Raw genomic sequence first — 26,976 nt, forward strand, 5'->3', positions numbered from 1 at the left:
ACGCCCTGGTGCAATGAAATCTCCATTGCAAATGTGCAAAAAAAAGTATGCATCCTAGAAATTATGCATGCCACATTGCTGTGTCGCAGCATGCCAGTGGCTACTTGGAATTTGTCTTGCTGTTCTGAACTTCCTTTGTCCCAGAGGTCTAGGATGCTGTTAAAGAACCACCGTACTGTATACCTTCCTTTGAACATTGTATGGCATGTAAAGCTAAACAAATGCATGGGATTGAGGCTAACATTGAAATGAGGGAGGGCTAGTGGTCAGAGTTTGATTTCTGAGAACAACTGGCTGACCAGAGATGGACATCATGTTTGTTTGTGTAAGGGTGTAGATGATAGAGGAGTTCAGGATTCTTTCCGGAGAGCTGGTGTTGATGCCAAAACTTCAGAGAACTGAACAGCTGGGAATCAGGGATCGAAGTGTTGGATCAGCTGGGATCCAGAGGTGAAGGGCAATCAAGGGTTGTTCTGTAGGACTAAGTGAGGCATTGCCAGTGAATTGAGGGAGCTGGTGGTTGGGAGTGAGGGTTGGCACTGATTTGGGGGTAGAATCCAGGAGACTCCAATTAAATATCGTGTTTAAATTGAGTGGGCTCCCAGAATGGAATAGCATTTTGAGAACATAGTTGTCTTAACACTGCCCAATGCTAGTCACTCCTCAGAGAGAAAAAAAAATCTCACAGAAGATTTCAAAAAGGTCATTGGAGGAAGAATGACGTCATTTGCTACGTCAAATGTGGACAATGCATCAGATGCACCAGGGGTGAATCTTTCCCAACAATGGAATTGCAGGAATGATGTAGCTCCAAAGAAACGATAACAATTATGTTCTACTCGGGAACAACATATTTGCGAACGTGGAGCACAGAAAGGGGATAAGCATATGCATTACATTTGTCATGCATGAATAAAGGTATCATTCCACTCTTCAACTTGCATTTCAAGTAGACATTATGTAGAAAAACACAAGCAGGTCTGTAGATACTTTTATTTCTTAAATTAACCCAAAAGTTGCTGTAAATTATATGTCCATGCTTCATAGTTTTTTTTAAAAAAAGAAAATACATAAAATATTTACTAGCTATTGCATTCAACTTGAAATTTTTTTTGGCAGAGTAAGTAACTGTAATCTTTCCCAATATTAATGTATATTGGAAACTGTAAATAATTAAGCTATACCATGTCAATACCATTTCCCGGAAATAATAACCACTTAATCAGTATTTTTAATATTATTTACTAGAATTAACTATTTAAGGGACAAAATCCTTGGATGTGTTTAAGCATAAACCTTATTTGGCCTGTAAATTCCAGTTGCTTTAATCGATTCTCCTACAAGGATAGGACAGGTCAGATATGATTCATTTTAACATCTGACATGCTGTCAGAAATGGAGCATTTTATAAAATTTACATTTCACACAGTATTATTAAGTGATCTCCTTCAGAGTCTGTGCCACAATTAATTGTTGTTGCAATTGGTTGTAATGTTCAAACTCTCTTTGATGGATCCAATCTATTTTACTTGATGCAGTCTCCCAATATTTGAATATGCAACTGTGTTCACTTTACGGGATGTGAAATGAAAGACGAAAAGTCAAGAGCCATGTTATGCAATTAACACTTTCAATAGGATTATTAATATTACAATTCTATGGGCAAAAACCTGTCAAACAATTATTGTGACAACATAATTCCAGGCTGAGTTGCATTCAAGGCTGAAAGCAGAGATCAGCCCCTGATGTTCTTACACAGGCACTTCAGCAGTTTCAAACTCAAGAGAACAGAAGGATTGTCAGTCCTGTGCTATTGTTGTAACAGAGGTGACACAATAGACACAGCAGGGAAAGTGGAGAAAATCTACTGAAGTTGGAAAAAACTGGAATTTGTGTAAAGCTTACTTACATCTCACAGAGTCTCTAATGGTTCTTTCAGATAATGCTTTGATTTGTTCTCACCAAGTCCCAACAACAACAATGACTTGTGTTTGTATTATGCAAATGGATAATTGAACCTATATCTCAAGTTAGGGCATATCATCAAAAAAACATGTGAACGTGATTTGCTTCAGGCAGAATCTGAAAAAGAAGTACGAACAAGGGAGTTTGGAAAGCAGAACCCCAAGAGTGAAAAACAAACTGCTGGAGGAACTCGATGTGTCAGGCAACATCTGTGAAATGAACTGTAGACATTGTGGTTCAAGTACTTCATCTGGTCTGGACGTCAGCTGCCCCTTTCCTTCTACAGATGCTGTCTGACACATCGAGTTCCTTCAGCAGCTTGTTTTTTGCTCTAGACTACAGCACCTGCAATGCTTTTTGTCTCTGAATTTCAAATGGGTGGGCTTGAATGGATGACCAGCATCAGTGGTGGAATTAAAATCAGAGTCGCTGTTGGATGAAGATAAATTGGGAGTGATGAATCCAGAGCACATTAAAATAAGCTTGATATGAATATAAATGATGTGAATTTCACAATCCCAGATATTGAGTAGAGCAGTAAGAGCAGGGCTGATGTGTGGAAGGAACCTGGCATATTAGAAGATAGGCAACGAAGCTTTGGATGCCCTCAAGGAATAGAGTGAGGTGCAATAGTTGAGAGTGCATTGGAATAGCCTCATGTGGATGCAAAAAAAGACAAAATTCAGGGTTTCAATTGTAATGAACTGGAGGATCCCACAACATTGCAGAGGTAAGATGATGGTAATTTTTTTTTTATAGTTAGAAACCCAGCCTAGCATTAAATGTGCTATTAAGATGTAGATTGTCTAGTTCAGTTGCTAGGAAGATGAGCAGATGGCTAGAGAGAGCTTTTGGTAAGAAGCGAAAAACATGGCATCAGTCTTCCCGTTGTGTAGCTGAAGATGGTTATTGATCATAGGCAAATAGGTGATCTGACATCGTAGCAATTATATGCTACTTTAACAAAATGCAGTACAGTGTAAGACAATAGTCTGCATGGATTATCCTCAAAGCATTGTGGGATATGGAAGTGGTGAATCCTATTTCCATTCGATGGAATACCTCTTCACAAAGACTGCATACGTTTGGGCTTTTTTCACCCCCTGGGGTTTAGGAGCTGAGGAGCGATCTTATTGCAGTATGTAAAATAGTGAAGGAGATAAATGAGGTGAACAGTCAGAGTCTGTTTCCTATGGTGGGGTAGTCTAAAATTAGAGGACATAATTTTGAGGTGAGAGGGGAAAAGTTTGAAGGAGACATGAGGGGCAAATTTTTCCACACAGAGGCTGGTGGGTATGTGCAATGGGCTGCCAGAAGAAATGGTAGGTGTAATACCATTACATTTTAAAGATGTTTGGACAGGGAAGGTTTAGAGCAGGGGTTTCAATTAATTTTATGCCATGGACAAATACCACCAATCAAGGTGCTGGTGGACTTCAGGTTTGGAACACTTTGTTTAGTGGGACGTGGGCAAACATAGACACATGGGACCAGTTCATGAAGGCGGCTTGGTCAGTGAGGATGACTTGAGTCAAAAGCCCATTTCTATTTCGTTTAATGCTATGACTCTTGACCTATGCCACCAGATCTTTCAAGTAAACAACAAGACATTGCTTGACAGATGTTAAGAAACGTGCTCTCCTTGACAGGTCCCGATTGCCCAGACTGAGAATCAGCATGGCTGCATGCTGGCCTCAATGCCGCTACTCTGGGGAGGAGACCGTCATCCAGCTCCTTCTGGATTGCGTGTTGTCAAGAGGTGATGCAATTGTCTTTGTTGCGATTCATCCCAAATGCCTGCATAACAAGTAACTCTGAGCCCTGCTGGCTGTTTCCTGGAATGCTCAGTGACACAAACAACAACTGCTGCTGGAAAATTGATGACTTGGTGAAAAATAGCCCCTCGTCTGCTCAAAACATGCTTGTCCTTGAGAGCAAGAGCTGTTCACTATTAAATTCTGCAGACAGCCAGACATCAAGATACATGATTGTGTGCAGCCATTGCAAAGTCTCTGTAGGGAACAGCCTTAATTTAAGGTCACATCATAGGACTGGAATCTGCATCGGATTGTTTAGTTGTGGAACAGAAGAGATGATGTCAGGCTGATATACTGTGAACCTTGCTTGAGAATGGAGTATTCTTCTGAAATGTGAAAGCATTCTACTGTTTATAAATAAAGTATTTATTTGTAAAATTATATGCAGTGTCAATGGGATACTTTAATCTGTAAGTGAACCATTTTGTTTTGAAAACAAAACCAATAGTTAATTGCTTTAAGATTGTCTCCCAGTTGCAAGCATCCCAAATGAATCATTACAGCGAGTTAATTTGTTTGCTCACAGATTTGACATCTGACTTCCTCCCTAATTCCTCGTCCTATTGAAGAACAAGAACTTTGGGAACAATAGTTGGAAGCACAATAACCTATTCCCAGAACAGTCTTGATCTCAAGAAACAATCATTTTTCAATTGAAAATGGCAATCAAACCAGATGGGTTTGTTCAGATTTCAGCAAACAATGATTGAAACTCTCACAGCAGGTTATACAGCAGTCACTGGATGCAAACAAGTAATGTGACCAAGGCGACAGGTACTGGAAGACATGTAATGGAATACATACACAGAGGAATGATATAGTCTGTCCTCAGATTCTCTTCTTTTGTTTTTTTTTATCATTGCGACATCACATAAAATGTTGAAATTACACTGATGCAAACAGTTAGCTCTGTAGTGAATGGAACATCTGTTAGAATACAAATACGTTGTGATAGCCAATGAGCAAAAAAGTATTTGGAAGAGGCTGTACATATTTGCGATCGAGGGAGCAGAAAACTTGCCTTCCTCAGAATTCTGGAAAGGATCCGGATGAGTAAAAACATAACATAAATATGCAGTGCTTTTCTTTCCTAAAGAAGAAGAAAAAGGTTTACAAAGGAAGTGCCCAAACATAGGTTAAATAGTTAAACACGATGCATTCATGAATCTTTCTGCTGTGGTTGTTAGACTCAATACCTGCTCAAGGTGCGTACAGATACAAAAGTGGTTGTTCTGAAAACAATGGTGAAGGCAGCTGACAGAGAATAAACATTTTTAAAACAGAGTTTGTCCTGAAACTCAATGTCGCCAATGGTTGACACAACATTCAGGTTGAACTGGAGAAGCCCTGAGGGTCTCTTCTATTTCAGGCCCTAGTTCAATAGCAAATCATTTAATATTCTCTTTTTAGCCTGCTGCCGAGAGATTTCTTGTCAAACTTTTCATCTCTGAAGATGGGTAGGAAGATTTAAAATGAAATGATTTTCTTGTGATTTGCCGGCTGGTAGCTACGGGTGATACCTGCAAATCTGACTTCCCACCAGCGTGTGCTAAGTGATTTAATATAATTAAATCAGCATTTGTGTGGTGGACGCAGAACATCCCTTAAGTGATGACAAATTCTATCAGCTGCTCAGGAAAGCCATTCCAGTGTAGTGCTCAAAAAGCCACAGGTCGGATCATCATGCTGGTGGACTTGAGGGAGTAGTGTGAGCCCTTCCAATAGTGCCACTTGATCCCGTTGAATCGAATTGTATTCATCCCGCCTGAGTAATACATGCCATTCAGGTTAGAAGGGCCACAGGCCTGAAACCACCATCCTGTGGACAAAAGCAAATGACCATAAGACATTGCAGCAGAATTAGGCTATTGGCCCAGAGTTTGCACTGCCATTCCATCATGGCTGATTTATTATGATTGATGCAGTATCATTTAAAACACCTTCTCCAAAATGTTACTTTACATGGCAGCACTTCAATAAGATACAGTGGTTTTCTAAACATAAAGGGCAACTTATTGGGCAGAATTGTAATAAGACAAGAGCACAAATGCATGATTCTCTGTGCAACAAGCTCCTGGTCTTGGCTATACTGTATGCTAAAGATGATTCAAATTAGCTACTTATTGGTAATGGAATATTGGTGGCACTATTATCCTGATTAGGCGTACTTCATCTCCAGGAAAGACAAACAAGTGAAATAGGCAAAAGGTTAGGAATGAGTAACTGAGTGACCTTAGAATCACCTTGCATGGATAAAATGTCCTTCGGCCCTCTGGGCCCATGACAATCTTAGAGCACTGATTTACACCAATCTGACATTAAACCCATTTTATTGACCTGCAAGCCCATAAAGATGACCGAATTTTGCTATTCATCTGCACACTCGGGACAGTTTACACTGGCCAATTAACCCTCTAAGGCCCATGTCTTTGGGCTGAGGGGAAATGCACAAGAAGCCCAAGTGAACAAGGGTAGAATGTGCATACTCAAGAGGTCAGAACGGAACTTGAGTTGTAGAAGTTGTGACGATCTATTTATAACACAACATGAAATAAAATATTTTAAAAGAGACTAAATACAAATAACTATTAGTTCTCGTTACAACTTAGATATAGATTTCTAACATCTCCTGCATTTTTAATGTTCAGTTCAGTTAGCTAATGAACCCTTCTATAGAATGACGGAGATCAGTATTGTGATATGGAAGTCACACATATCCAAATGAATGAGAACTGAAATAGATTATGAGAAGAGAGCTGGATTGTAGAATTACTAATGATTTCCAGCAAAATTTGTAACAATAGTGCTGTTGCTGGAAATCTAGAGTAACACACCCAGGAGCTTCAGAGACCTGGAAGGGCAGGCAGCATCTATGGAGGGCAATGGAGTCAATGTTTCAAGCTGAGACTCCATAGTAGGACTGAAAAGAAATAGGGGAGATAGGCCAGTATAAAAAGTTGGAATTGGGGGGGGGGGGGGGCAGCAAGATGCGTAGCAGATGGATCTAGTGAGGGAAATGGGTGATGGGATTAGAAAAAAATGCTGAAAATGAGGAACATCAGTTCATATCCTTCCTTGGTAGTGTCCATTTTGATGGCATGAATTTAATTTTATCTAATGATATACACTCCCCTCCATCTCTTCCCATCTTGACCTTATCCTATTGGTCCCCACTCTCTCCAACTGCCCATTGCCCATATATTCCTCCCACTAGATTCCTTCCCCACCTCCTTCCCTTTTTTCCCCACGATCCACTGTGGTCTCCTATCAGTTTCTATCTTCTTCAGCCCTTTGGAATGGAATGTTGGCCTTTATTACAAAGGGAATCGAGTACAAGAGCAAGGAAATCCTCTTGCATTTGTACAGAGCCCTGGTGAGACCACACCTGGACTACTGTGTACAGTTTTGGTCTCCAGGGTTAAGGAAGGACATCCTGGCTGTAGAGGAAGTGCAGCGTAGATTCACAAAGTTGATTCCTGGGATGTCAGGACTGTCTTACGCAGAGAGGTTAGAGAGACTGGGCTTGTACACGTTGGAATTAAGGAGATTGAGAGGGGATCTGATTGCAACATATAAGATTATTAAAGGATTGGACAAGATAGAGGCAGGAAATATGTTCCAGATGCTGGGAGAGTCCAGTACCAGAGGACATGGTTTGAGAATAAGGGGTAGGTCATTTAGGATAGAGTTAAGGAAAAACTTCTTCTCCCAGAGAGTTGTGGGGGTGTGGAATGCACTGCCTCGGAAGGCAGTGGAGGCCAATTCTCTGGATGCTTTCAAGAAGGAGCTAGATAGGTATCTTATGGATAGGGGAATCAAGGGATATGGGGACAAGGCAGGAACCAGGTATTGATAGTAGATGGTCAGCCATGATCTCAAAATGGCAGTGCAGGCTCGAAAGGCCGAATGGTCTACTTCTGCACCTATTGTCTATTGTCAATTTGTCACTCCTATCTACCGCCTTCCAGCTTCTTACATCATTCCCATTTTAACCCCTCCCTCACCTGCCTATCACCTGCTAGATCTTGCTCCAACCCTTCACCCCACCCCCCCCCCCCCACCCAGCATTTTATACTGGCTACCTCCACTGCTTCATTCCAGACCAAATGAAGAGTCCTGGTCTGTTGTGTCAACTGCTCATTTCCCTCCATTGATGCTGCCTGATTTGCTGAATTCCTCCAAATCTTTTGCGTATTACTGCAGAATTTATCGATGCTTGCTTTGTAAATAGGCAGAATTTCAGATAAATAATTCAGTAATCTAATGGGAAATCTCAGATCCATTTGATGGAAAGGGTATAAAAAAAAATCTTCCCACTCTTGTTGACAAGAACAGTTGAAAATGAGGGTGAGACAACTGTACAAATATTCATATGATAAAATCATGCAATATAGTTGTGTTCATAAACCAAGAGGCAAATTTGCTAAATCATGTGCCTCAAAACTGGGTCCTCTACAAACATCCATTTGTTTTTGCCATCGTTTCCACTTTCAAAATGCTCAGCAAGATCTACAAGATATATCAACTAAGTAAATTTGCTTTTATATTTTGGTTAAAAAATACCCTGGAGAAAAATGTTTTTCTTCCTCTTGGTTGTTGCCATGGAATCTACTAACACCCTCCCAGGATTGCAAAGGGGCCTAGGTTCAAGATTTCCCTGGAAGAGGACACATTCAACAGTGCAGTCCTTCCTCAGTAAAGGACTGGGCGGTTGGCCATACATATTTAGATCAGGTCTGTGGAGCCACATTCTCAGGATTCCAGTCTATACAGATTGTACATTTTCTAGCTATTTGGAATTTGAAGGAGAGAAAAAAAGTCTTCAAGCAAGCCCTTGCTGAATCTGCTTCTTTTCAAGTTGACATCTGTGCTGGACTTCCTTAAATTTAAAGCACTTGAGATTAAAGATTCAGAGAACCAAAAGCTTCCAGAAGAAGTGTCCTTGATCAGATATTAAACTGGAAAGAATTTTTTGCAACATCAATTTTGCCAGCCATTCAAACAGCCACATCTCCCAGTATCTCTCTCATTCCCAGCTTCAGAAGCTATCTCCTCTGCCTTACACTTTTGGTGGGAATATTACATTTGGCATGAGTTAAAGGAGTTGGGAACAGTCAAATTTACAACTGTTTATGTTACTTTACTGCTTCAATAACCAAGCCCCTGTTAAGTTATTAAGCTAATCAAGCATGCTCACAGAAACACCTGTGAAATGAGACATTGATGTGTAAAATGCTGCCAAATTACTTGTGTCAGATCAGTACATGTGTTTGGATTTAATTATAAACTACAAATACAGGAAAACTGAAACAAAATAAAAGGAAATGGAATAGTCTGCAGGGAAAGAAAACTTTAACTTATCTTTCTACAGCATTGTGAGACTTCAGTAAAAAGAGATTGTAAAGCTATTTCGGCAGAAATAGGTTATATGAATGGATAAGTGCAAAATATAGTGGAAACATTGGAAATTACAGTCACAAGCTAGCTTTTTTTTCTGGAGAATTAGAGACTGAGAAAAGACCTGATTAAAGTTGATAGAATGATCAGAGGCATAGATAGTGTTGGCGGTTGGTATCTTTCTTCCAGGGTTGAAAGTTCAAAGAGGATGTATGGGGGATTTATTTATTTATAATACTGAGAATAAGAATTGGTAATATTCTGCTAGGTTGGTGCTGGAGATGTTGGATGTTCACACACCAGTCCTCATAGGCAGATCAGAAGTGGAGAGAGTGAGCAATTTCAAGTTCCTGGGTGTTAATATCTCTGATGACCTAACCTGGTTCCCAACATATCGATGCAGCTATAAAGAAGGCAGTGTATTACATTAGGAGTTTGTGGGAATTTGGTATGGTCACCAAATTATCTACAGGTGTACCGTGGATGGCATTGTAACTGGGTGCATCACCAGCTGGTATGGGGGCTACCGCACTGGATCGAAGTCAGCTGCAGAGAGTTGGAAAATTAGTCAGCACCACCACAGCCAATAGCCTCTGTAGTATCCAAGACATCTTCAAGGAGCGGTGCCTCAAAAAGATGGCGGACGTCCTAAGGAACCCCCACCACCCAGGGCATGCCTTCTTCTCATCAGGAAAGGAGGTACAGAAGACTGAAGGCACACACTCAATGATTTAGGAACAGCTTCTTCCCCTCTGCCATCTGATTTCTAAAATGGACATTGAACCCATGAACACTACCTCACTATTTTATTATTTCTGTTTTTGCACTATGCATTTAACTGTTTGATATGCACATACTTACTGTAATTCAGTTTTTTTCTACCTTATCACGTATTGCATTGCACTGTTGTCACAAAGTTAACAAATTTCAGGACATATACCAGTGATATTAAACCTAATTCTGATTCTTATGTGCTGAAGAGACTTTTGGATAGTCACTTGAATATGCAGAGAATGGAGGGATATGGGCCAAATGCAGGCAGAAGGGATTTGTTTAATTAGGCATCATTAGCTTAATTAGTTTGGCACAATATTGTGGGTCAAAGGTCCTGTACTGTTTAATGTTCTATGGTCTTAAAGCAGAAAAAAAAGGTTAATTGGTGGGAATTTCGATCATGTGGATGTTCTAAGTGACCTAAGTTTGTTGTATATAATAAAAATCAACAACTTGAGTGGAGCAGGCAATTGGAAAGATAAATTGTATATTTGTCTTAATTGCACCAGGAGTTGATTATAGGCAAAGAAGTATATTATTCAAGTTAGATGTGGCTTTGGTGAGACCGCACCTGGGGAATTCAGTGTTTCTGTGTCCTACCTAAATAAGATGTACTGTACTTTGAATGAATATAATGAAGATTTGCCAGGCTGGTTCCAGTGATTATGTATTTGCTGTTATGAGGAGAGGCTGAGTAATCAAGGTTGTATACTTTCCATTTTGAGGGAATGAAAGAAGATCTACTTGAAACTTACAGAATTTTTCCTGGGTTTGACAGGCTGAGTACAGGCAGTTTCACTTTGACTGAAAATAAGGGTCAACAGCTACACAATAAGCACAACACCGTTTAGGATTGAGACAAGGAGGAATTTCTTCAGGCAGACAATGTTGATTCTGTGGAATCCTCTGCCTGAGGTGAGAGTGGAGACTCAGTCATGAGGCTCATCCAAACTGATGTTTACTACTTTTACAGATATGAAGGGAATTGCAGAATAAGGGGAAACTGCTGGAAAATGATGCTGAAGTAAAAGGTCAGCTATGCTCCTGGTGAATCGTGGAGCAGGAATGAAGAACCAAATGGAATACACATGCTCTACTTTCCCTTGTCTTTAGATTGGTTAGATTAGGTAGTCCCAATGCATGAACTAGACTTTCAGTATTAAATGATGATGCAAAGTCTCACTGTGCACAAATTAGCTAATGTGTTTTCTTGACTAAGACAGCCTAGGTTTTCACTGATTTTAATGTGCTTTGTGATGCCTGAAGATCATTAAATATACTACACAGGTGAAAATCTATACCAAGTAAAATTGAGCCGACGTAATTTATACAATATGGTTTTAGTATACATGATATGCTCAAAAGCAGGACCTAATGATGAGATGAGATTATTGAAAGGTGAGTATGCAAAAAATAGTGATGAGGTGGTGTTTGGGAGTGAGATAGATCAACTGGTTGAGTGGTATCACAACAACAAACTTGCACTCAATGTCAGTAAGACCAAGGAATTAATTGTGGACTCAGGACAGGGGAGTTGAAGGAAAACACATCATTCTCAAAGAGGGGTTAGCAGTGGAAATGGTGAGGAACTTGAAGTTACTGGGTCTCAGTATCTCTGAAGTTCTATCCTTTACCCAGCATATTGATACTCCAATGAAGATGGCATGCCGACAGCAATATTTCATTAGTTTGAGGAGATATGGTATGTCACCAAAGATGTATAATGGAGAATATTCTAACTGGTTATATTACCGTATGGTAAGGGGGGGGGGGGGGGGAAGCAATGCACACGTTCGGAAAAAGCTGAAGAGAGTTGAAAACTCAGCCAGCCCCATCAAGCGCACTAGCCTCCCTAGCATCGAGGGCCCTTCAAATGGCGATGCCTCAAAAAAGTGGCACCCATCATTGAGGACACCCACAGCCCATGACATGTTCTCTTTTCATCACTACCATCAGAGAGGAGACACAGGAGCCTGAAAACGAAGACATGAACTTTCTCAACAGACATTAAACCAACCCATGAACAATTTTTGCTCTATTTTTGTTCTAGTTACTTAACTTTATTTGTATACAGTACATATTTGTTGTAAGTTATAGTATTTTATGTATGGCACTGCACTTTGCTAGGAAACAACAAATTTCATGATATATGGCAGTGATACTAAACCTGACTCTAATTTTGAACTAATCAGGAATAAAATGTAATTGTCCATATGGTTTAAATTTAGATGTGGTAAATGTGATGCATGATTGCTTCATAACCCAACATGACAAAGTGCCTCCGGGAGCAATTCACAGTTTAACTTTATTATGGCAGCTGACCCAGCTAGCACAAAGAAAATGGAACTCATGCCACCCGAGGTGATGGTGGCCATAACATGATTAATTTTGATAAGAGTTGGATCTCAATGATGCTGAGGGCCAACCCAGAGGTGCATCAAGTTTTTAAAGTGTAAATGAAAGGTTATGAAGGAAGTAGTAAAATGGAGTTAACTGTGAGTATTGCTTAAAAGTATGATTATTATGGACAGAAGAATAAAATACTTTTGAAGACATATTGATGTAAGTGGAGGGCAAAGTAGCCTAAATAAAATTGATTCTGTTCATTATTTATGATTTTATAACATTGAAAGGGACTATCTGACCCACTATGAAGCCACAAGCTTTCATGGCCACACCTTTAGTCCCATAAACCATTTATTTCCCTATATTCTTAAACTTTAATTCATCTTAAACAGGTGATCAGAAATGTCAAAGAGTCTGGTGTGAGGATAGCTGCAGATAATGCTGTCTATGACCAACAAAACAACCATGAAATGATTGGTTTACTCCCTTTTCCTTTCTCTACGAATATTGCCTGGCCTGCTGAATATTTTCAACATTTTCTGGTTTTATTTGGGATGAAAATAGATCCCCCTTGAAGTGTGCAATATTGCAGCATTGTACATTGTAGTCTGCTTCTAATTAAGTTCCATTGACTTCAATAAAACCGAGTTTTGGAACCAGAGCAGCGGATAGCTGTCTCTGCATGCAGCCAAGAATGCAGTTTATGGCGTGATAATATCGGCACAACTTCTACATAGATGGAAGAGTGCAAAGGACAACTCACAAAATACTTGGACACAAATTCCCAACAACAGGATAATGATACATATGGACCCCTCACAGTCTCTGAACACTTAGAAGTCTTTCTTTTGTAACGGGGGTTTTTTTCTTTTTCTTTGTTACTGTGTATGTAATCAAAATGGCGTCTTTGTTTGTTACAAGTAGGAATCCTGGCGCCTGTCTTAATGGTAGGAATGCTATTGTCTTTGTTATGATAAGTGCTGGAAGCTTGTTTGGGACTGTAAACTGATTGTTGGTGGGGGACTTTTGGGGAGTCGGCGCGATGGAGTGAGAGAGAGAGGACGGGGTGCTGGAAGCTGGGCAACGGTACGGACCCCGAGCGGGGGTCCCCGGCCCAAGGTTTTCGGTGATGAGAGGAGACGGAGACAGAGGAGTGTGGAGCGACTGGTCGACCACCGTGGGGGTCCCAGGAGGCGGGTCGAGAAATTCGGATGGGATCGAATACCAGAAGACTTCAGTAATTGAGCTCCAACGGTTGTGCACGAAGTGGTTTGGACTTAGATAAGTTTGGCGCCTTTTCTTTTTTTTTCTCTTATTCATATATACTGTATCGTTAGTAATCGCTTAGTTATAGTAATCTTTATAAATTGTACTCATTTAATCGCATAAGGTGTACTGTCTGTTTTTTGAGCGAGGCGGGGACATCACACAGCATCCACACCAGCTGATTACCCAGTTTGGCGGGGCCGAAGGCTGCTCCCCCTAGACTAGAACGAGTTTGAGCGATGCCTGAGGCGACCCAGGGGTTACACTTTGATCAGTATGCACAAATTCAACACAAATAAGTAAAATTTAAGGAATTTCAAATCTTGAACAGCAACATCAATATTTATTCATATAACTGCTGAGATTACCTTATACAACTGGCAATGGCATTTGGACCTTGACAGCTATTTGAATTTAATGCTTTATAACGCTGATGTGGGAGTTAGAAGACAAAACAATTTTCCATGACAACACAGGTGTACAACAAGTACCAGGTAGGGTCTGGTTCAGCGACAGCAATCACTTTAGGAAGGTGCAGGCTGACTACTCCTCACTGCACACACACAGCTCCTCGCTGGAGAGAGTTAGGAGCACCAAGTTCCTGGGAGTGCACTTAACAGACAATTTCATTTGGTCCCTCAACACTATCTCTTTGGTCAAGAAAACACAGTCGCGTCTCCACTTCCTGAGGTGACTGAGGCTCTCCACCCTCCCCCACTGCCCACATTTTAAGTAATTTTCACTGGCAGTGTCAACATTTAGCATGGGAATTTCATGGTATCTGACCACAAGTCCCTACAAGGTTACAAGATTCACAAGGTTAATTTCTGGGATGTCAGGACTGTCTTACGTAGAGAGGCTAGAGAGACTGGGCTTGTACACGCTGGAATTAAGGAGATTGAAAGGGGATCTGATTGCAACATATAAGATTATTAAGGGATTGGACAAGATAGAGGCAGGAAATATGTTCCAGATGCTGGGAGAGTCCAGTACCAGAGGGCATGGTTTGAGAATAAGGGGTAGGTCATTTAGGATAGAGTTAAGGAAAAACTTCTTCTCCCAGAGAGTTGTGGGGGTGTGGAATGCACTGCCTCGGAAGGCAGTGGAGGCCAATTCTCTGGATGCTTTCAAGAAGGAGCTAGATAGGTATCTTATGGATAGGGGAATCAAGGGATATGGGGACAAGGCAGGAACCGGGTATTGATAGTAGATGATCAGCCATGATCTCAAAATGGCGGTGCAGGCTCGAAGGGCCGAATGGTCTACTTCTGCACCTATTGTCTATTGTCAAAGAATTGCAAAGAACTGCTGAGAGGATCATTGGAGTCTCTCTTCCATCCATTAGAGATATTTATAAAGAGTGCTGCATATGCAGGACCCTTAGCATTGTGAATGATCCATCCCATCGTACGACAATCTCTTTGACCCCCGACCATCAGGCAGGAGGTACCATAGCATTAGGACAGGAACTTTTAGGATGGGAAACAGCCCCCCCCAGGCCGTGAGGCGACTGAACTCCCAGCCACCACCCAGGTCTCATCACGTGTGAAGCTCCAGTAGGATTATACTGTTTACCTTTGAACTTGTAACATATATGTATCTTATTTGTTAATTTAATTGTGGTAATATTATTGCATGTGTTACGTGTGTGAGCTCTACGTACTGTGTTGTGCACCTTGGTCTGGAGGAACATTTGTTTCATTTGGCAGCATACATGAGAATGGTTGAATAGCAATAAACTGAACCTGAATTTGAACTTGAACTTGATATCAATTGAGTTGGATGGCTGTGTGGGACCAAGGTACATATTAATTACCTTTAATTTCAGTTGAATTACTTAAAAGCATTTCTGTATTTTTGTGTCTGAGAATTGTTATAAGAAAACTAAACATAATTAAATCCTCATTAATAGTTTGAATAACAAATGATTTTAATAGTTTCTGAATGTTTCTGAAAGTCAGAGAAAAAAGTAACTAAGATGGATTAGTTTGCAGGATTTCACTTCCCCTCCCACCCAATCTTGCCTCATTACTCAACTTCAATACATTGCAGAGGACACATCATGTGTTGACATATTGTGTCACATCATAAGGATTGAAATTCACTGCAGAATGTCACTTTGCAACAGAGAAAACTTGTTTTGGAAACCAGCAAAGGGCAAATTCCAGGCTCCAGTCCCTATGTTCATTTCTTCTTACAGTGGCTCCACTTTTTATGTTTCCTCATTTTCCACACTCCCTTCTAATCATAGGGCCTCAGTTCCTGCACCTCTTCTGATTAGTTGATGGTCAGGTTCCTCAATCCCTATTCAGATCATCAGGGCTCTAAATTCTCTCCTCTTTTAATCCAACCTGGGATGCATTTCTCACATTCTCAAATTCCCTTTAAACTTGGGAAACTTATTATACTATTATGTAATGACCAAAAAAATAAATTAAATGTCTGTTATGGTGTTAATATGAATGATACCGTATAATCCAGAAGATTTGCTAATCCCAAACGATTAAAGTCCCAGGTGTGCTAGATCATTAGAGTATTATTTATTGTTGTTAATCATCTATTCCTTGCTGGGTGATTAAAAAAATATGAATTTAAGAGCCAATGTCATTAAGATATTGGAAAATTTCTGCTTAATGTATGTGCGCTAAATGGAAATTACTTTTGCAAGATAATGGCCATAAACATCCCTGACACTTAAACAATTTGACCTTGAAGTTTATTCTCCAGTAAGTCTTGTTTAAGTAAGCTGTATGATAGTGTCAACTGTCCATTTGAAATTCCATTGAATAGAAGCATAACTATATTACCAAAAAGTAGCGAGAAAGATTGCTCATTTGATTAATTAGAATAACTAATTGAGAAGCTCAAAAGCCTACATTAAAAAACTCATTTCCATTTATCTGGTGCCTCTCATACAGAAAAATATCCCAAGTGGCTTCACAGAAATTCATTCCGAACTGAAGATGACATTATTCAGAGTAACCAAAGGTTGAATAAGAGGGGAGTTTTAAAAAGGATCCTAAAGGAAGTGAGAGAAGTAAAGGGCATAAAGCAGAGAATGAACAAGAGATAATAACAATCTTGGCAGGGGGGGGATGGTCTGGAGAAGTTTTACAAAGGCAGGTTGAGGCCAAGCAGGGTGTAAGCAGGAGCCTGTGTATCTTGAGTTAGAAGTATTAGGTGCAAGGAAGCAATGGCAGGAAAAAGTTAAGAAGAAGTTGGATCTGATGACATATTGCTGCGGTAAACAGAAATTTGAATGTCATGGAGTTCATGTTAGTTGGGAGTTGAGACACTGGGCAGGGAAACTGGGGAAACTGGGGAATGTGGGGGATGTGCCACTGGACAGGGAATCTGGGGAATGTGGGGGACGTGCCACTGGACAGGGAATCTGGGGAATGTGGGGGACGTGCCACTGGACAGGGAATCTGGGGAATGTGGGGGACATGCCACTGCACAGGGAATTTCGGAAGGTGGGAGGCGTGACAGTGGACAGGGAAATTGGGGAACATGGTGGGGTATGACACTGGACATGAAAACTGGGGAAGTTGGAGGACATGACATTGGACGGGGAAGCTTGGGAAGGTGGGAGATGAGACACTGGACAGGGAAGGGGAAGGTGGGGATGTAATACTGGACAGGTAAACAGGGTGACACTGGCAGGTAAATGGGGCAAGATGGGAGACATAGGACTGGACACAGAAGCAGTAGAATGATTAGAGCTGGAGAAGGAAAATGCATACAGCAGAGTTCAATTGACACACGGGATGGTAGACACAGAAACCAAAAGATATTAAAGATTAATTAGTCTCCATGTAAGAGAACCTGATTCAGATATTCAGAGCAAAGCTTGCAATCTGTCCTTTCATAGATTCCTATAGCTGTGGAGAGCATTCTGACTGCTTCATCACTTAATATAGAGCCTCCAATGCACGTAATTGCAAGATGCTACAGAGGGTTGTGCACTTGGCTAGCTTCATCATGGGTGTAAACATATTAGAGGCCCTCAGTGTCTGGGGCATGCCCTATTCTCACTAACACTATCAGGAAAATGAAGACCCATCTCTTTATACGTGCATTTGCTGGGAAACAACTAATTCCATGTCATATGTCAGTGTTAACAAAATCTCATTCCAATTCTGAGAACATCAGTCGGAAATGAAGAGGATCAGTGCTTGTTATTCTCATCGATACGTTTGTAGCAAAGATTATTTTAGTAAAGACTAACAGACTATGACAGACAACTAAACCTGTTGTATGGCGGCTAAGCTCAGTTGAATGTTGATGGGATTTGAGAGAGCAAAGGAAGGAGCCATGCCAATGGGAATATCTAAGAGAACAGAGAGTATGGATCCTCCTAGAGGTAAAGGCAACAAGGTGGCCACGGTGGAATGGTTGAGCAGATTGATGGATAAGCAGGAGAGATCTGAATCTGGAGATTTGATTACCATCTTGAAATCATTTCAAGTATTTGTTTTTATAATGAATACCGTGAGGTTTATGGATTGGAACCTGTTCCATTTCTATGCTTACAGCAGCTGTCACACCAGACACCAACAGATAATAGGCTCGATATCATTGATGTGCAATTACATCAACACTGAACTGAAAGATTAATGACTGTGAAATCGCAGCTGTAAATTTGGTTTCTGGGAAATTCTAGCCTGTGTTTATTTATGCAGTAAAAAAATTTCAAATGTGCGGCTATTGTGTAAAACTAAGCATAAAAGAATATTTCTAAATTTAATATTCATATTTATTTTCTAAAAGTAGTTTTTTAAGAGGATTAAGTGCAATTTTAATTTAAAATGAATTAATATTAACCGAAATGTCAAGTTGTTTCTAATAGAAACCCGGAATTAAATCACCACAGGGAATATTAAACCCGGGCCTTTCATCTCTGGGACTAAAGCTCAAACTTAGCACAGGACTGTAGAGTAATTGCTTCCCTTATTATCATTTTAGGATTCCTTTGTTTTCATTTGCAGAATATGAACATCTTTGACAAGGCTAATGCTGATTGTCTTCCTCCGAAAATGATGGTCAAATAGACATGTGATTGCTATTGACGGGGGAAAATGGAAAGATGGCAGTTGTGGACTGGGAAAAGTAGGATTCCTTTTAATGAACACACAGGGTGATCATTGCTCTAACTCCTCCTGATATGCAGCTATCGGTACAGTCTAGATTGCCAAAGTTACAAGATTGTATAGTGCTGTGGGCCATGAGGGATCTTAGAATTTGCTCTGCTATGTTGTAGAGCTCTATGACATAATACATCATGGAGTTGCAGAGCAATACGGCACAGAAGTTAACCCTTTGGCCTTACTGAACTACTATTCTACTCAGTTTTATTGACCCATGCATGCACCATAGCCCTTCACAGCACTCCCATCTATGTACCTATCCAAACTTCTCTTAAATGTTATATTCAAACCTGTATCCACCACTTCCGCTGACACACTCGCACCACCATCAGAGTGAAAAGGTTCTCTCTCAGATTCCCCTTAAACATTTCACCTTTCAACCTTAATCTATGACCTCTAGTTCTAGTCTCACCCAACCTCACTGGGGAAACAAAACTTGCTTGCATTTATCATTTCTATGCCCCTCATTATTTTGTATATCTCTATCAAATCTCCTCTCATTCGCCTACACTCCAGGGAAAATTCCTAATCTATTCAACGTTTCCCTATAACCCAGGTCCTCAAATCTCGGCACATTCTTTGTAAATGTTCTCTGTACTTTGCGTCATATTTCTCTTCTGATATCCTTATCTCATTTAGTTCTCTTGATATTTTTCTTTGTTGGGACCCCTTGCTGGACATACCCACCGTAACCCTCCCACCCATTCTTGCGGATTGCCCTGGTCTGCCTGCCTTCTTGTCAATCTTCCTAGCATGACTGCCTCATGCAGGAATGAAATTGATAATGCCATTTTTCTTTTTAATGAATGGATCAACAATTGGTCGAGCTGCTTGATCTGTTGCCGTGCCGTTCCAGGGAGCCTGGCTCAATCTGGGTGCTGTTTATGCAGAGTTTGCAAGTTTTGCCTGTGACAATGTGGATTTCCTCCCACATCCCAGAGTGTGCTGGTAAACTAATTAGGGATTTGTAAGTGGCAAAAGAACAAAAAATTAACGTGCATCTGAGAGAGAATAAGTTACAGGGATTTGGAGAAAAAAAAAATCAGAATTATTGCGGCAGGAACTGGAGCAGACCTAATGGATTGAACAGTATCCTGCTCTGCAATTTGGAAGATGATGAGAAAACACAGTCCTTCCTCCTCTGGAATTTACAGACTATCACGACGTCTGGAAACACCAACACACCCTGTAAATCAATCAGCAACTACTTTGCCAGTAATTGTCGATCCCCGTGAACGACATGGATGGTTGGATGGGTGAGTGTGGGAAAATAATGAGGATATTCTTCAGAAAATGCTAAATGCCAAACCAACAGATGTGGCATGAGCTATATCACTGAGATCCAATTTGGCAATAGAAGGGACCAAACCAGTGTAGCACTTTGATTGCCTTTATGATTTGCCAAATCTACAGAGCTTCAGCATGCTGGAGAGTATCTGCTCTAATAGATCACTTAATATGATGACTGGCAAAATATGTGGGTCTCAGATAACAACTGGAAACTCCAGAGCACGTATTGTCCAGTTAGTGCCCAGGAAGCATCTGAATTTGGCAGTCATTCTTTCTTGAAGTTTCCCATCAGGTTGACATGCATTTAACTGCCAGCTTTATCTCTTTACTTTTGACTAAACATCAGCAGACCACCTGCAACCCACCAGACTTTTTGCATCTTTTATTTATGGATTGTGTATAGTTTCTGCCCTTTCCACTCTTACAGTCATCATACACCACCCCTCCTCTCAGCTTCTGCAATACAGGCTGTACTATTGTACAGGCTTGAGTGCTGCCAAACTGTCAAATACATCTTCTTTATATATTGTTACTCGATCCAATTTCTCCATGCCTCCCTCCTTTATTGTGACATTTGAGCATTATTTCCTTTAGTGGAAACAGATGTAAGATCTTGAATGAAATGAACTTAGCCAATTATCCATTTGGTTGCTTGTGAATATGATATTTGTAATATTTGTAATAAAGTAAACATAATTTGAGACTAAAGAACCTCAGACAAATAACCAAGGACATTGTGGAAAAAGAAATTATGATTTGAGTATGGTAAGGGGAATCTACAATTGGCATGAAGTGTTCTCCTAGTGTTTCTTTTTCAATTCTTAGTCTTAGAAGTGAGTTTGATCAAGAACTTCTTGACTTTTAAAAGAAATTACAATCTGTTGGTAGTCACTCCTAATGTTGATAAGTGTGAGATCGAAAGTTAATCCAAAACCTGTTTTGAAATATAAATGAGTGGATAAGGGACAGACTCAAGCACCTGATTTTAATGGTCTAAGTAATCATCTTTTTTACATTGTCTTTTTTTGAAAATTGTTACTGTGACTTTCCTCCTGCAGTTCCTTTTTAGTCTGAAAACTGGAGGTCAGACTGAAGAAATTGCAATGTTTTGAAAGCATTTTCCCAGTACGAAAAACAGATAGCTGGAAAATGAAACTCCTCTGTCTTACCTCCAGACGCCATCTGGGAGCATTTGCAGCCACATTCATCATTGTCGACGTCCTTGGTGCTGAATTGTGTACCAGAGGGGCTGAAACTGCTGGTTCTCCCGGCTGTTCCACTGTAACCCTTTATGTGGAGCCTGTGAGAAAAACAGCACAGAATTGAAGGAATGCAAGAAATAGCCAGCCGGCCCTTTGGCTGGGTAGAATGCTTTTTTTTTTTGTTATTTTCTTTTAAACACATGAAGGGAAAAGAAATGTCTTATTATGACTCAGGCCAAAATAAAAGATGGAAAATGTACGCAATGGTCATCCCAGTGTTTGCATTGACCGAATTCTTTTGTGTGAGAATCTTCTGCAACTTCATTCCGAATTTGTGTGTAGGCCCCGCCAATAATTTCTGATGAGGAAGGAGCACCCAATTAATTGTGAAATTGCACAGTTTGGCAGCTGATTTGCACAGTTCTGTCATTAACTTTGTAAAACTGGCTCCTTGCCTGCCTGAGATTCAGATGTGTTCCATTTTTCTGAGGTTTGCACGTTAATGCCTCACCAAGCCTACCACAGAGAATTAAATTTAGCAATTAACTGTTAGTAACATTGAATCAAAGAGAAATGCAGCACCAATCCAGCCCCTTCAGCCAGTGAGTGTGTGCTGACTATGGTGCCCAACCATTATTTTTCAGCATAACTATTATTACAGTCATAGAGTCCTATGACTCCTAATAAACTTATCTTGCCCAGAAAGTACGTTTGTAAAAGGTAGAATCTTATTTCTGCAGTTTGTGAATTATTTTTGAAGATTTGTGAAATACCATTTCTTTCCTGCTTGTGTTCTCTTTCTCAGTCTCCTTGTTTGTTTCATCACTTTTCTTTTGGATTCTGCACCTTCTTCATTTTTACTTTTCTTCCCTCAGTCTTTAAATGGCAATTATTAAGAGATAAGAACAAGGTTCAACGAAGTCTCAGATATCCAGACATCCTACAATAAATCCTAGATTTTATTCAGCTTCAAACTTCACTGTAACCACAGCATTTACAAATATCACTTTGATATCCATTATCTTACCCTTCACAACATTGGTACAACTCTGATTGGTTTGATTGCGCAACTTTACTTTTTCAGGCCACTGGCTGAGTTTGCACAAACAACGACCATACTTACAACCTCACTTACTAGCTGTGCATGATAAAGTTTTGCCCTACATTCCTGACTCTAAGTCAATGCTCAGGAGGACTGGGATGGTGGTTTTGGAGCGAAACTTTTCCCATTTTCTTTGTCTCCTACTCTAACCTAAAAATGTACATTGCATGGGAACGAATTAGTTCCTAGCTGTCAAGATATTTCCTACTTTTTGCAAGTTTCATGTTTCAGTTGCCAATCTTTTGATCTGATGTGGCAGAACTTTGGAAACCATTCTGTCTAATGGTTATTCCTGCTCTTCTGCTGTTGTTAATCCATTTTGAACCACACTTCACTATTCTGTACTAAGTCATTCCAGGTGCTCAATAATTTCCTTCTTTAAACAATTCATTTATTTGGAGTCCTAATGAAGGATCTTGATCCAAAATGTTATCTGTTTATTTCCTTCCAAATATGCTGCCCGATCCATTGAGTTCCTCCTGCATTATGTGTGTGTTGCTCAAAATTTCCAGCATCTGTACAGTCACTTGTGCCGTTAAAAACTCAGTTGAGTTGGTGTCGATCATTAAAGGTTTCAGATGCATTTTTAGCATTCAAGAAGCTATTAAAAATGAGGTTTATTGGAATGCCTGGATGTTGTTTCAGTTAGAATAATCAAGTCATTGTGTCAGAATTTGCCAACAGCTAAAGATATTCAAGGTTAGCATTATTTGTCACCGGTACATTGAAACATACAGTGAAATGTACCTTTTTGTGTCAACAGCCAACACAGTTTGAGGATGTACTGGAGTAGTTCACAAGATCTGGCATGCTTCTGGTGCCAACCTAGCATTCCCACAATTTACTAAGCCTAACCCATACATCTTTGGAATGTGGGAGGAAACCAGAGCAACAGTGTGGTCACAGGAAGAAGGTCACGACTCCTTGTAGACAGCAGTGGGAATCAACCCATGATCTTCTGATTACTGCCACTGTAAACTAATTGCAATACTACCCTACCAACATACCATACAGCTTTGTCAAGAGTAGCTGGCTAGCTGCAGAATAGTCAGCAATGAGCCAGAGAATTCTACCCCTGACATCTAACCTCTTTTCCTAATCCATTGACTTCCATTGTGTTGAAGGACATTCTACAACCTAGAGCTGAAGGGATGGATATGCTATACTCTGCATCTGAAACTTTAGCTCTATGCCAGTCAAAGTTCGCATTTCTATTGCAACCATTCTTCTGAATGGGGTTTCCAACTCCATTAAGGATATATGATCAGGTGATGTTTCCTTTTACATTTCTTCGCTTCTTTATGCTTGTAATTAATTAAGAACACTCTCATGTGCTTCTGTTATTTTTTGATATTTTTCATTATAGATTGAAAATTATAAACTTATGATTTTTGTCCTGTAGCTACCAACTATCTTCTGATCACTGAGAATCTCTTGAGAGACTAGTCAGAAACCAGTCTGCAGTCAACATCATAGTTCATGTGGCCAGCAGTTAAATTGTTCCTCATGACCCTTTGCTCCTTACAGAAGTGGTGTGGCCGCAGTAGGAGTTGTGTGGTTGCTACAAGTTTAGTATGGCCACATGATGATTGTACGTGTTAAATGAAAGGCCTGAGAGATGATCGACATAGTCAGGCCCATTATGTTTTCTTGACGGTGGGAAAGCGAGCCTCCAGATGGCAATGGATCAAGAAGAGTGATCCATGGACCAATGATGCTGGGACACAAGCCAAGGCCTGGTCAACCCTGGCTGAGTCAGTCGGGTGAGGGTGTCTGATGTTGAAAGACCTGAAACACCTAATGACCTCAGTTTACATCACTAATGATATATCCCAATACCCCCTCGGATGAAGCTCGGATTGATATCAGACAGTGACAGTGAAAGCTATAACTGGAAATTCAGCCTTTGTTAGCAGCATCAAAAATGTAATATTAACCTCAATGGAATCAAATTCTGTACTCAACACGATAATAGGACATGCATTGTCTTCAGCCACATACTATGTATTCATAACCATCAGCCCAATGCAAATTATTGAATGTTGGGCTCCATATTGTTGGGAAGAGATTACTAAGAGTGAAACTTCAAGATACATGGCTCCATATTACTTAAGGTCATAAGTTGCACAGGAAGTTGTATCTGAAACAACAGTTAAGTATTAAAATATTAAACATTAAACAAAGACAGTAATTGGTCTCTGCAGTGGCAAGTAGTTGAAAATTCACCTCAGTATTTTCTAAAAATAAAAAACACAAAATGCTGGCAGAACTCAGCAGGCCAGACAGCATCTATGGGAGGAGGTAATAACGACGTTTCGGGCCGAAACCCTTCATCAGGAGTGAAGTAACATGGGATGGTCGAGGGGGGATAAGAAGTGGGGGGAGGGATAAAGTAGAGAGCTGAGAAGTGATAGGCTGGAGGGAAATGGGCTAGGGGGAAGGTGGAGAATTATGGGAAATAAAAGAGAAAGAGAGGTAGGGCTGGGGGGAGATTATAGTGAGGGGGGAGAAAGAGAGAGAAAGAGAACCAGACTAAAATAATAGATAGGGATGGGGGTAAGGGTGGGAGGCAGGGGTATCAATGGAGGTCAGTGAGTTGGATGTTCATGCCGGCAGCCTCCTTCCTGCCAGCATGAACATCCAACTTATCTTGGTGATGTGGGTGGAAACTGGAGCAGCTGAAGGAAACCCATGTGATCACAGGCAGAACGTACAAGATCCACACAGAAAGCACAGAAGATCAGGCTGAACTTGAGCCTATGATATTTTGAGGCAGCAACTCTGCCAACTGTGCCACTGCGTAGAAGATTGATTTTGTTTTAGAAGTGACTAGTTGCTGTGTAGCTCACATGGCTTGTTTCAAATGGAATCATATAATCTTAATTTAGATACATGTCATGAACCAGATAGAATTGAAAATAGTTAATATACTGTATAACGTACTGCATAAGAAAGAAGAAAAGATTTAAAGTGATATGGATTGGAAAACACTTTCTAAATTTAGTTCGAAAAATTCGGAACTAAATATGAGATACATAGCTCCAGTATCAGAAGTGAATATGGGACATTTATGCCATAGTAATGTATATGTACTGTTTGCAGCTGAAGAATTGTTTATGTTATGATAGGACATTGTAAGTTATAGAGAATGTAGCAAATTGATTGTTCTGCTCTTTGTCTCTTATATTAATGGCACATGCTTTAATAAATCATCAGAATTCTGCTTGAACCCTGATAAATCTGGAAATATTACTTTGGCAAAATATCTAAATGCAAATAAACACCTGCCTTTACACAGCATTGATTGTGTGATCAAAGCCATTGAATAAACTCTGCATTCAACAGCTCTGTTTGTTCTCATTTTCCTGTGTTTGTTAATAACCACACAATGAATTATATGAATTAATTACTTATAAGAAAAGATATGTAACATTTTACTGGCTGTGAAACAGATGCAGCACTCGAGGTCATTGACTTGAGTGTATTAACATACCAAGAATGAATGACGTGCACACATCTGCTTGAGCCTTCTCCAGTTCCTTCTGTCTCTCTGGTGATTTCCGTTCCCTCCTTTCTCCCTTCCCCTGTTGCCACCATGACACCCCTCTCCCTGCTCCCTTCCCACTGAATCGATTGTGGCCTTCTGACAGCAATGTGAGTTTTGTTCGTTTCGGTTAAGTCATTAATCGCTTGATGCAGTAGTTATTAGTTATTGACAAGTGCCGTCTCTTAAGGCCAGGAAGTTAGTGAAGTTGCAGAGATAACTAGATGAAGGATGACTTGATGATACCATTTTAGCTCTGAAGAGCTTCAAGAAACTAAAGGAAGGAAAAGGACAAGATCCAAACCATAGAAAATTGGAACTTTTCAACATATAGGGGCAAAATAGATGTCATTAAATGGGCAGGAGGTGGGAAAAAAAGAGAGAATTGTCATCCTTGGAAGGAATCACAATGGTTACAAAAGCGAGGAGGCTATAGGAGGTAGATTGAAAATCTGGCTGAGTGGTGCCATAACAACATCTTCTCACTCAACATCAGTGAGACCAAGGAGCTGATTATTGACTTCAGGAGGAGCAAACAAGAGGTCCATTAGCCACCCCTCATTGGGGGGTTGGGGATCAGAGATGGAGAGGGTCAGTAGTTTTAAATCCCTTGGCATTATCATTTCAGAGGACCTGTCCTAGACAAAGCAAGTAAGTGCAATTCAAAAGCATGGCCACACCTCTTCTTCCTTAGAAGTTTGTGAAGATACATCTAAAACGTGGACAAATTTCTGGAGCTGCGGGGTGGAGAGTATATTGACTGGCTGCCTCACAGCCTGGTATGGAAACACAAATGCCCTTGAATGGAAAGTCATACAAAAAGAAGTAGTGGATACGGCCCAGTCGAGCACAGATAAAGACATCCCCATCATTGAGCACATCTACCCAAAGCATTGTTTCAGGAAAGCAGCATCCATCATCAGGGACCCCCACCACCCCCAGTCTTGCACTCTTCTATCTGCTGCCATTAATAAGGTACAGGTGCCTCAGGACTCACAGCACTAGATTCAAGGATGGTTATTACCCCTCAACCATTAGCCTCTTGAAGCAGAGTGGATAACTTCACTCAACTTCACTTGTCCCGTCACTAAACTGTTCTCAAAACCTATGAACTCATTTTCAAGAG

The 26,976-nt window shown here is 40.4% G+C and overlaps 1 protein-coding gene across 3 annotated transcripts in view; it reads right to left on the reverse strand.

The window, feature by feature from the left end:
• Window positions 1–979: 979 nt before the first annotated feature.
• angpt2b (angiopoietin 2b) overlaps window positions 980–26,976 on the reverse strand; it is a 233,399-nt gene continuing 207,402 nt past the window's right edge. For all 3 annotated transcript variants that reach the window (XM_073034509.1, XM_073034510.1, XM_073034508.1), the window contains exons 9-10: window positions 21,172–21,302; window positions 980–5,601 (exon numbers count right to left, since the gene is read on the reverse strand). In XM_073034509.1, coding sequence (XP_072890610.1) covers window positions 5,441–5,601; window positions 21,172–21,302 — 292 coding nt within the window. In that variant the 3' untranslated portion in view covers window positions 980–5,440. The remainder of the gene's footprint in view (window positions 5,602–21,171; window positions 21,303–26,976) is intronic.

The sequence above is a fragment of the Hemitrygon akajei genome, chromosome 32 (genome assembly GCF_048418815.1).
Source record: "Hemitrygon akajei chromosome 32, sHemAka1.3, whole genome shotgun sequence".
Taxonomy (NCBI): domain Eukaryota; kingdom Metazoa; phylum Chordata; class Chondrichthyes; order Myliobatiformes; family Dasyatidae; genus Hemitrygon; species Hemitrygon akajei.